The sequence below is a fragment of the Morone saxatilis genome, unplaced genomic scaffold, assembly GCF_004916995.1.
Source record: "Morone saxatilis isolate NCDOM2014 unplaced genomic scaffold, NCSU_SB_2.0 Contig9, whole genome shotgun sequence".
Classification (NCBI taxonomy): domain Eukaryota; kingdom Metazoa; phylum Chordata; class Actinopteri; family Moronidae; genus Morone; species Morone saxatilis.
The window spans coordinates 17,120,276-17,132,445 of NW_023340268.1; the positions used below are offsets into that span (position 1 = coordinate 17,120,276).

General features: G+C 41.9%; 1 protein-coding gene across 1 annotated transcript in view; it reads right to left on the reverse strand.

The window, feature by feature from the left end:
- trim71 (tripartite motif containing 71, E3 ubiquitin protein ligase) overlaps positions 1-12,170 on the reverse strand; it is a gene marked incomplete in the record, with an annotated part of 30,430 nt that overhangs the window by 7,776 nt on the left and 10,484 nt on the right. Inside the window, 2 exon segments of the mRNA XM_035681304.1 lie at positions 3,316-3,450; positions 7,350-7,517. Of these exon segments, the coding sequence (XP_035537197.1) occupies positions 3,316-3,450; positions 7,350-7,517 (303 nt within the window).

Here is a 12,170-nt window from a genome sequence, read left to right on the forward strand (position 1 = left end):
AAAGTGTTACTGGAGTAAATTATTAAGCTAATCATAAAGGTTTGACCGTCACTTAACCACGACACATTTCTGTTACTGTGAGAAGCCAGATGATGTTACAGTACAGTGAGTAAGAATAAAGCATTAAAGAGGGTGGCAGAACCTGAGAACCAGGGATTGGGCTCTTACTTACCGTCACCTAACAAAAAGACACAATAGCCTAACTGCCTCTATGGTAGAAGGACTTTTGATAGCAGGGAAAGACTGAAAGAAACAAAGACTCCACAAGAAAGCGGTCTTTTGTTAATCCTTGGCATAAATGCAATTTGCATCTGTGAGACTAGAGTTACACTTTATAGTCACTGAGAACAAAGGCTCAAGTTAGGCTTTCTGATGGACAGACAACAAGTTTTAGTTGGTCAGTTGAAAACACTCAATGGGAGACATGCTATGTATTTCACAGAGTTACAGAGCAGAAACAGAGAGCTTTTATCTGATGTAACAACTACCTTTAAGTTACAACCTCCTGTGTTATACATTCCACAATAACATAAAGAAGACACACCCAGACTTGCACTCATGCCTTTCACGTTGCACATTTTACCCATGAGTCGCATTTAGTCACATTTGGCTCTACTGCGGTTATCTCACAGCCATGAATCTCTCTACTTCAGTGACACAGTGTTGAGTCACTGTGGAGCACCCTCCGGGATTCAGTTACATTTTTTCCTGACACCACTGTCAGCATAGGTGCCATCAACGCTGCCTCAAAGTACAGGAAACGCTTGCGGAGTCATTTCCAATATCCTCAGCTCAATTTGCAAGCTTTCCCCACCTGAGCTGAGGAAGGCAGAAGAGCAGAGTAGCATGCAAAAGTTGGCAGGTAAAGAAAGCGTGGGAGTGCAGCATACCGACATAGCACGCCAGCAGTGCAGAATTTTTGCTGGGCTGTCCAAGCCACATTCTAAAACCCAAGAATATTTGACTTACCTACATTTTAGAGGATGGAACCAGCTAATGTTTGGCATTATTGCTTGATAAACGACTTATAACCCTCAGTTTAGCGAGTTACTCAATTCAGTTTTAGAGGCTGGGCGACACCATATACGCATGCGCCCGGGTTCGAGTCCGACCTGGCGGCCCTTGTGGCTGATGGCGTTCGCCCCTCTCTCTCCCCCCTTTCCTGTCCTCTGCCAGCGTATCTCCTGTTCAAATAAAGGCATAAAGGCCCAAAAAATAATACTTTAAAATAACCACTCAGTTAATTTTCTTACTAATCATTCCAGCACTATTTGACAGGTATGCACACCTGAGCCACACCTCTATGAGAAACAAACGACAAAGGAGAGACAGCTAGGGCTTTTCTTTTGGCCATGCCAAGTCAAACCATGCTGCGTGAAAACACGGCAAGTTGTGCAGAGCCATTCTGGCTAAAGCGCGCCTGACCACCTCCAGGCTGTGGTGTCAGCACAACCAACCTGCGATGACCCTCCTTCTCCCCCTCAACCAAGCGTGTGCTCCAAAAATCAACTTATATCCTGACAGACAGATGTTTTTTTAAAGTCTCTGGGTGTTCAGCTCTCAGTAGGTTGCTTCGAACTGAATCTCTGTGGTTTCAAATTTAGTTTCTCTCCTGCATCCCTGTTTGTACTGTCATATAACTGCTTTATTTCACTGTTTCATGTCCACTTTCAGCTGTACAGGAGTTGTGTTAAGTTACTGCTGATGAAAACCCAACACTTCCCGTTTTGCTGCTCCAAAATAAAAGCTTGAAATATGTTTAATATTTGTTATAAATTTAAATAACAAAATAACAAGAATTTTACGGTGAATAATTTACAGGCAGTTAAATATGTTTATCACTGAATTAGCAGAACTTAGTTAGCGGCTTCAATAAAAACATATCAACATACTGCAGGGAGGAAGGTAAGGAACGTAACTGCTGTGAAACAATCAGAAAATAATGTTTTATTTATTTGATTTATTGCTTTGTTCTCACCAACGCCAGTCTCTCTCTTCATTCAATCTTGAGCTCTCTCAATCATTGCTGCTCTCTCTACCTATAAACACAAACCTTGAAGCGGGTCGCTCAGCTGTAACGGAGATACAAATCCCTGCCGCGCTGGACTGGTGCACTGAGTTAAACCAAGGCAGCACATGTGTATGGAAAAGGGCTAAGAGACTCGGTGTGAGTGTGGGTGTGTATGGTTGCCTGCAACGACTCTATCAGGTCAGGGATAAAGAGTGAGTTCTCTAGTGGTGTAAAAAGGATTAAAGGGGGAACATGGGTAAGTTAAAACCTTCTTTGTGACTCTTTGACCTGCGCACACACACACACACACTAGAGCTGTAGATCTAAGGGAGTAAGACACAGCTCAGTTTTTACGATGTCACTGAGCCTGCTCTCAGGAAAAGAGGAAAAATAGGAGTTTGGTTGACCGGTGGGTGTTAGACCCAAAGCTACAAATACCCCCATGTACATAAAAGCACAAATGCACATTTAACTATCTGGTTTCAGTCGTAATTAATGGGATTCAGATTTGGGTGTTTATGTGTGTGTGTGTGTTATGTGTGTGTGTTAGAGACTTGACTGGGTAAGGGATTTGGAAGCACAGTTGAGCCAGGGGTGAGGGGCCTCAGGGATGGGGGTTCTTTCTTTCGGCCAGAACCCCACTCGTTCTTTGGGTAACCTTAAACCTCAGAGGCCCTTACAAAGCAGTGTCAAACATACGGCCCAATAAAAAGCAGCGCTAGTAAAATAATATGTTGTTCAGCTCCAAAATACATGTGACTGAATGTTTTGTACCCTCTTTGTGCCAAATTATACTGACAGCCGACTGACTGACTGTGAACGTGTGGGAGATATTGATGCTGTTGTTGACAGGTTATTAGGTACTTCCATATAATGTCCAGCTTTTGTTGAAACTGTACAGATGTATTGATCGAACAGTAATGAGTGATGTATGTGACATCTCTCATAACACATTACATTCAACCTGCTGAGTCAGTCTATGTTGAAAGCCTTCTCAAAAGTGAGTTTAGGTATGGAAGTGAATGGGTGGGTAAGATTTTTCAGAACTGTTTTTTGTATAGGCTTGCATTTGTATCAAAGCTTATTAGAATTTATTTTATTTTGCTAGCTCATTCTGTGCTTCCTATGCAGAGGTTCTCAAATCAGATGAACATATTTGTTCTTTTATTGTGCCTGTCACAGGTGGTGATGCACCACACTGTAACACACATTGGAATAATGGTAATAAAAATAACAACGAGCATTCCACAACAACAGTATTGTACTTTTTTTTAAAACTAACACATCCCAGTGTATAAACTGACCTTCCACAGTAGTTCACACTCCCTCTCCTCCAGCGCCTTCTTGTGTCTGAGGACAAGGGCCTTCACTTCAGTCTGCACCACCTTGGCTTTGATCTCCACCTGCTCTGCCATGGCCTGGACCTTCTCCATGCTCAGCTGGGGAAACAAAACACAATAATGGGATCTTACTGATGTGGCACAACATCCTGTCAGCTTATTTGACAGTAGGCTGAAGCAAGAAAGAAAAAAAATAATTTCAAGAATGACCACTTCCAGTAATAACAGACCGAACACAGCTACAGAAAGAGAGAAACTAGATGCGAGGACATGCGAAGATAGATGACTCTCTCACTTCATAGTGTGACTAAGGACCGGACACGTCTAAATGCTCAAAAAACACCAGTGCCTGGTCTGTTTTATTACTCAGAAGGGATACAGATGACCCCCAGAAGCAGGATGCAGAGGACCAGGAAGCATTAAAAGAAAGGACACTGTATGTGACATCTTCCTGGCACAAACATCTGCTCCATTTTAGTGATCTGTTTCTTTGTCACGTTTGGTGGCTCCTTTAGAGGGAAAAGGGAAACATGGGTCAAGAATAGGAAGTCACTTCACACTGCACAAGATGATGCAACTTCCTGCTGGGCAGAACCCCTGCTCACTCCTGATATTCACAGTCGGCATCATAAAAACTACGCTATCCAGTATCAAAAGGCACTGCATTCTTGTGCTTTGTTACTTTAATTATTTAAATCTTTATTATCTTATCTATTTAAATGTTATTGTTTCAATAAAAATGTTATTACAACTTAAGACTATATCTTATTTAGGCAAAGTTCTGTATTTAAAATTGAGCAGTTTGGCATGTTTTCCTATGTGAAAAAAAGGTTATTGAAAAAAGTATTATTTGGTACCAAAACTCAGATAAAGATGTAATAAGGATGTTGCTTTTGGTAAGGTATTTACAGTTAAGACTGTATTTACTGAACAAGAATCCCTCTTACAATAAATGGAAGTAGATAACCAAGGCTTCAGTACAATAAAATGAGTTTCTCCATTATCTTGATAAATACAGGCATTAAAAAGAAACTGTAGGGCGTAAACTTGGAAAATTACACCATAAAGGCTTTGAGTTTTTACAACCCGCAATTTGGGACAAACGCACATTTTCCTCTTTGTCTCCCTTCCACCCTGCTGTTTTTATCTTGCTTTTCTTTTCCTCTGGCGTTTTCTGGGAGGTCACAGGGTGAACTGGACCTCACAGGGACGAAGGGGAGGTGGGATAAGGCTTTCTTTGTGATATCGGCCGCAGGGATCAAAGGTCACCTAAACCTCTACAGGTCATGATCTGCAACCCCTGTCTTAAGACATATACCGCCCACCCTCCCAACTGCACCCCTACAAGAACAAAGCCTAGCAGCAGGGCCCTTTTCTCTTTCGCCTGGCCATTTGTGGTTGGCAGCTACAGGGTCAACTAAATCAGGCTCATAGAGAGGGAACAGCAGGAGGCAATCCTGGAAGAATCAGGGGAGGAAGAGAGTGAGGAAGGAGGCAGGGTGAAATATATATAGCCACCACCTTTCTCCAGTTGTCCCTCTGTATTCCTATAAAATGCTAATTATCCTTCTCTATTCTCCATTGTTTTTTTCCTTTCTCCTCTGAGCTGGAGTGGGGGAAAGAAAAAAACAAATTCTCACACTTTTTCACACATTTTAAGTCCTCTGTTTCTTGGTCACATTATCTCCCTCTCCCGTCTGTGTCTCCATCTTCTCTCTTTCAGTCTTTCCCTCGACATTCCCAGAAGAGCACAGCTTGGAACACAAAGAGGGTCAGACTGACCAATCAAACCGCAGAGTAGAGGAGCTCTGGCCAACCAGGAGGTCACAAGTCCAGGGTCAGAGGTCAGGGAAGATAATGGGTGTGGAGTGGGCGGAAATTTCCTACCTCAGGGGACAGGAGCGCGTGTGGTGTGTGTGTGTGTGTGTGTGTGTGTGTGTGTTTACATATTATCTGGCGTCAGCATTTACTCCCATGGTGACCTGGGACAAAAAGAACACTAAACACTGCAACACATTGCCAGATGGTAGGGGGCGTTTCCTATGACTCAGCTGCACGGATCCTGGTGCTTTTCAATAAATACATTATTGAAGTTGCTGATTTGACTCTCATTGGTCAAGAACAAGTGACTGCTGTGGTACGTAGCTTTAGTTTTAAACTTGCGCGCGTGGCCTGGAGTCTGGCATTTAACTGAGCAGATCTGTGTTGTGATATCTTGGAATTTGTAGAACATCCAGTGTGACATAAGCACACATCCATTATAAGGTACAAAGTGTGAAGCAGTCACACAAAGGTCAAGCTCTGCTGAGGAGATAGTGCATGCAACGTGTTACATGACCTAAGTGGAACAGCTAGTGTTTCATGTTTGAGTCTTTACCAAGGTCACTGCCCCACCTTCCAACACTAGTACATGTGACCTGTACCTGATACCCCTTTTAATGGGCTAGCTAGACTATATACACAATAAAACAATAACTGTAATTTTTCTGCTGAGGAGATGCCTTATCTTTAAAATGTTAATGATAATCAAAAAATGCCTATTACCATTTCTCAGAGCCCAAAATTACATCTTCAAATTAATTCTTCAAAAGACATGACTTTACAGTTATAAAACATTGAGAAAAGCAAGAAATCCTTGCATTTCAGAAGCAGCGATGAGCGTATATATGGCATTTTTAGCCAGTAGAGGGATGGCTCTAGTGATGGTAATGTCGGTCTATAGATTGATTCACCACTTTGGTCTGAACTGAAACATTGAAACTATTAGCTGAAGTAGCACCAAATGACTCTGGTGAAGCCCTGACTTTTTCTCTAGCGCCACGATGAGGTTGACATTTGTGTTTTGAGAAAATGTTGGATGGATTGCCAAGAACCTTGGTACAGACATTCATGTCCACCTCAATATGAACAGAATTGCCTACCAAAATTGATGCAGATTTTTGTTTTTGTTAATGGACTAATCAAGTTAATTGTTTTGGCACTATGAAAACCATTCCCTTCAGATCAGTGACAGCGACTGCAACTCGTGGTGCTTTTGGACATAGACAAAAAAAAATAAACGCCCAACAATTAAACGAACAAACTGTTAGTGAAACCTCTTATCCTTTCTTCACTTCACAAACTGAATGTTTCACTGTATGAACTGGAATCTAAGGGGGGTCTAGGAAGCTGCCATCCAATCTATAATTACGTAAATGAACAGATGCAGTTTGTGTGGGGGTGAAAGTAAGAGGCAGGGGGGAGTGAGTAAGTGACTGAATAGGGGGAGGGCAAAGTGTACCACTTCTTTAAAAAAAGGAGGAGAGTTTTCCTTTCTCCAAAATCCTTTAAATACCTCATCTACCCTCCCCCATCCTCCTCACCACTCCTCCTCCCCTTTGACCTTCAGCCCTGCCCCCGCCTTACCTCACCCCATGCGACCCACCCCCTTTTAGGGCCAGCTGGACACCTCTAACCCCAGGCTTCCCAGCAGCCCAGCACTGGTCACTCTCAAACATATTCAAGCTGATCATCTCTAATAGTTGGTCTCTCTGTGCCGAGGGACGATGGAAAGACACAGCTGCTGTCCTCAGCTTCTCCACCGTCCCTTTAGGAGATGGATGAGGGTGGATTTGTGTGGTTTGACCTTCATAGGGATTGTCTTTTTGTCAGGCCTTGGAGAATCCTGCAGAAGAGCTCCTGGCTTTGTTGAGTTAGGACTTAAATCAGTTTGACCTATTTGAGTCCTGTGGAGTGATATAGGACTTTTTTTTTTAATGCAACAAGAAAATCTGGCCATGTTCTCTTAAATTGAGCATTTTCTAATTTTTCATATTTTACATTACTTTGTATTAAATCAAAACACAAAAATGTATTTATAAAAGTTATTTTATGCTATATGTTTGCCTCTATATTGCTGCATTGGTTCCAGATTTAAGGGGTAGAACAAGCCAACAACTCAAGGATATATTTTTTTTTTTTATCCCCTGTGAGTGTTTCTGTCTGGCTTCCTGTCTCACCTGCACGGCCTGTCGTCCCTGCTGCGCATCTGACAGCAGCTGGATGGTGATGGCCCTGCAGTCCTGTACGGCGTCTTGTAGATAAACGAAGGTGTGGCCCATATGACGGCCCACGCTACACTCCCTGCAGATAGGCACCGAGCAGGTTTCACAGAAGAACAGGAATACCTGAGAAAACAAAGACATAAATGGACAAATTAGTTTTGTGTTAAAAATGGTAAAAACTAAAAAACCGCATCCGATTGGACTTATATTCGCTATATTCACAATTCACACTCATGTGTTTTACTGTACATAGGCTGACAATGAAATCAGACTGGCAGGATGAATGCATTGATCACAAAGCTAATTAATGAGAAAGGACCATGAATGATAAACAATTCATCTATATGTATGTGTTACCAGGGAGGCTCATATAGGTCTCAACACCCAAGAGAGTTCCTCTCTTTAAAAACACAAAGCCAGAAAGACTAAAGGCCACAAAAACTAGATCAATAGTCATTCTGGACATTCTTTTATCACCTAAAGAGAAGGGCCATAAAGGGACGTTACTCCCATTTCACATTTTTCAAACCTCTTACTATAACTAAGCTGGAAACAGTCTCATAGTAGTTGAGATTTGAGTTGCTTGACAGTTTTTTTATACCTGAAAATGTACAATTTTCTTAATGAAAATTAATTACACACCTTCTTTCCTAAATTTTCTTAGATGGAGTTGAAATTAATCACACTTATTTTAGTGGAAGTGCTTGAAACATGATGGATGAATAAAAGCAACAGATCATGGTTGACAAAAAAAGTGCCACTGTCCCTTTGGATGAGAAGGAAAAATGTAATTTAACCTTTGCTGCTAAAACGTAATCTTTGCTTTAAACCCCTTGTCTGAATGCTGATTGGTTGTAATGGAAGGCTAATTAAATATGCACTGGCCATCATATCCCAAAGAGACACCAGATCAATGGCCTCCAATAGCAGGAGACCTGAGTGGATGGGGAGGGGTCTGCAATCAATCCATCAATAATGGCTGTTCCCTCGGGGAGCGGTATAATGTAATGACACACACACACACACACACCTCCCCCTTCATCTGACTTCCTCCTCCAGCTCCTCTTGGATCCTTTTCTTGCCGTCTTTCCTTCAGCTGGTCCCTGTCTTCTACTACAGTCTCTGCACGGCTCTTTCACTCAATGCCCTCCTCTTTTCTCCCCTCCTGTCCTATCCCACCCCCACTGACATCTCCTAAATTCCAAGGGGACGGGACACACAGAAGCAAGGAATGCAGCTGGGCTGGAGTGGAGGAGGAAGGTGGAAAAGACGATGACGGACACGGGGCTGAGGCGGGACAGGCAGATTGATGGTGCAAGAGTAGGATGGATTGTGGTGAGCGATTGAGCCACAGTGTCTACAAGACTGAGATCAGCAGCACTCAGATCATCAAATGAAGCTGTTCCACTATTGACAAATACATAACGAGTGGTTTAATGAACTATACATTTTTACGGTGATAGGAAAGCCAGTCCTGACATGAAAATGCTGACTTACCATTTGTGACATTTACAGGCAAAAGAACCTACTTTTCAGGATTGGCCTTTTAGCAGCTCCACAATAAGTTAACATTGAATGGTTATAATTTCCCCATCAATTACTGTACTAAATTTGCAACCAAAGGGTTAAATTTGTACAGCGTGACGACCCCTGCTGTAAGTGATCAATGTCCATCAACCATCAATGGTTTGGTAATCAATGCCTTCTGTGGTGCCACCTGGGCCTGGTGTTCCCGGATTATAAATCTAGGCTGTTACTCATTGTCGCTCTCTCTGCCTACAGAAGCACCCCCTTCGGTGATGTAGCTAACTTGTCCCTTGGTTCTCCTTTGCGTATATTATGCATTTTATTTTAACATCCACACACCACGCACACCCAACATTACTGACCTTAATGACATTCACATCCCATGCTTTGGGATCCCTCACATTTGTCATGGCCGAAGAGCCAGGTTGTGACAACAGTGACTAACAATTTTATCTGTGTGTAGAAGGTGTGTATATGTGGGGTAGGATTTCATTAAATGTGTGTATTCATGTCTGTGTAATCAAGACAGCTACAAGCCTCCACCTATCATTTATTTGGATCCATGTTGTAACCTTGGAAACAACCACTTATCATGGGGCCCTGACTACATACTAAGTTCTCATCACTGAAAACACTGCAATGACATCAAAACCATACACGTGACATACATAACATTAAGATGACCCATGAGATTTTATATGGACCATTCAGAAATCAATAATATCTTATGACTGTATTATCTCATGTTTACAGTCACCATGTGGAAACATGGCAAAATGAAAAACAGCAGAAGAACAGAAGCCTGTTACTGAAAACACTGGAGTCCTGTTTCACAGAACTAGATCCAATGACAAATAGCTGCAAGACGCTTTAGCTATCTTTAATGCTATCTGCAGCTTATGTGTCATCAACAGCCCAACGCTCCTTGAGGTGAAACACACATACACGCAAGGTTGTAGATTACATAACACATCGGCCTCTTAGAACATCAGTCAATATTATTGACTCACTCAGGATACTGCCTCTTCCCAGAGGTCTTCATGGAAGCATCCCTCTCTGCCTGCCTTCGTCTTTATCTGTGTCTCTCATTCAACAAACGGTTAAGTCATTTGCCACAAACATCTATTTTACTCAACCTATGAGACAAAAACGCATCACACACAAAAGCCAGGAATACAGCTGCTCTGTTACACATATGGTACTAGAACGGGTCAGACATTACCTATACCATACTGACTGGACACACAGGATACCCTGGCACACGCAAGAAGACACCAGAAACTTCCAGTGTGCACACGACACTAAATGTGAAAAACAACTTTAAAAGTTGTGAAATGGGCGTGGTGTCACGCTAACAAAGCTGTAAATTCCACAGAGAACACCCTGGAGGGAAGGCCTTCAGGCAGAGGTGGCTCACCTACTGAATTTATTTATTACACATTATCAAAATATACAAGCTAATGTTGACGTGTGTGCAAAATGCACAACAAAACACATACACAGGCCCACAATGTGAAATGCTACTGGAAAGGGGCTGGAACAAACATGCCATCGCCAGATATAAAAGCTCTGAGCAGGAGGGCTTGGCTACGTTGGGGGAAGTGAGTTATTGTATTTCATTAGTGCACCGGATGTTTCTCATTCACCCTCTCTGCCCATTACGCTCCTCCTTTGTGAGTTTACACTTATACACCCACATATGTTCAGGTGTTTGAAAAATAAACCAAAGAGATGCCTCGAAAAGAATTTAGGGACTATTTTTGAGTTATTTCCATTAAAACTCATTAAAATACACTGGACTCATTAGCTGATTAATCAATTAGAAAATACATTAGAGAAATCAACAACAATTTTGATAATGCATTTGATGATTTGCTGATCTCCGTTTTATGTAACTGTACACGGAACATCTTTGGGTTTTGGAGAGCTGTTCCAAAACAATTCACGTTTGGCACTGGGAAATTATGGTGGGCATTTACACCACTGATATTTTACACACTAAAAATAGACCTGTTATTTCTTCAAAATAACTTACAAATTAAATCAATAATGAAAATAAGTGCTAGTCGCAAGCATGGATTCAAATATAATGTTTGTGCAGAAGCAAGCAAAGCACTAAAAAATACTCGTAATTCCAGTAATCTGAGTATTTTATCTCTGCTTAACACCACAGTAAAGGCAGTAGAGGCACAAAATGGACATTAAAATATATTTTTTACTGATTACTAATAATAACATATTAATACACATTCAGATTTTAATCAGACAGTATCACACCACATTCTAGCTCAACAAGAGCAAAATTCTGATACCTTGAGGGAAACAATGTTACAATAAATGCCCGATGGCTACGAGCCTGGCCTTATGCTCATGCAGGGGGCAGGCAGCAGTCAAATCAGCCCCCTTTCCTTCCTCCCTCCCCTCCTAGGTACTGGGAACTGGGGGAGAGGGCACGAGCTTAACTAGCCAGTAAAATCTCTCCATGCAGCACTCGCTGCCTGCATGCACAGCCGAGTGGGGGGAAGGGACAAGGGACATGTAATGTCACACTGTGGTGCCAGAAAAACCAGAGCTGCTCTGGAACCTGTGAAAGCACATTCCCTCAAAAGAACTTAACCACTTTAACTGACAGGGAGATGCTCACACATCTGCGATGGCCGTGTCTGCCATTTCTCAACACTTTCTATCTTAAACTATACTAATTTCACATGTACTTCAAATATGGTTGGAAATCCCTTTCAAATTCACGGATAGCATCACTGAAAACTCTAACTAGATTTTTTTTGTAGGAAGTAAAACTAAAATGGGGTTGAAAATAAATTTGAAAAGTGTTATTATGAAATCACACAAGCCCACATCCAAAATTGAGAACGCTTTTGCTGCCATTGCCCTTTCAGAGTACCGGTTCCTGATTAACCTGACTGAAGTGCCTACAAAGCTAATATACTTGCAGTAGATAATAAGTGTATTTATCTTCATGATCAAACAATAGCTGAGGAACACAATGAATTTCACATATAATTTCATATGCACAAGGAACTGAAATTAATTAAAAATGCCACTTTAGAAAGATAATACTGCCCGGGACCAATTCTGAAGTAAGTAGGGGGAAAAAATGAAACACACTCCCGGTGTTGAAGCTTTTTGCAGCCACCGTAGTTTCTCCTTCGCGCTTTGAAGGGGAGGGTGAAGTTCCAGAATTACGATCTGCAACTGCGCCGCTAGATAACACTAAATCCTACACACTGG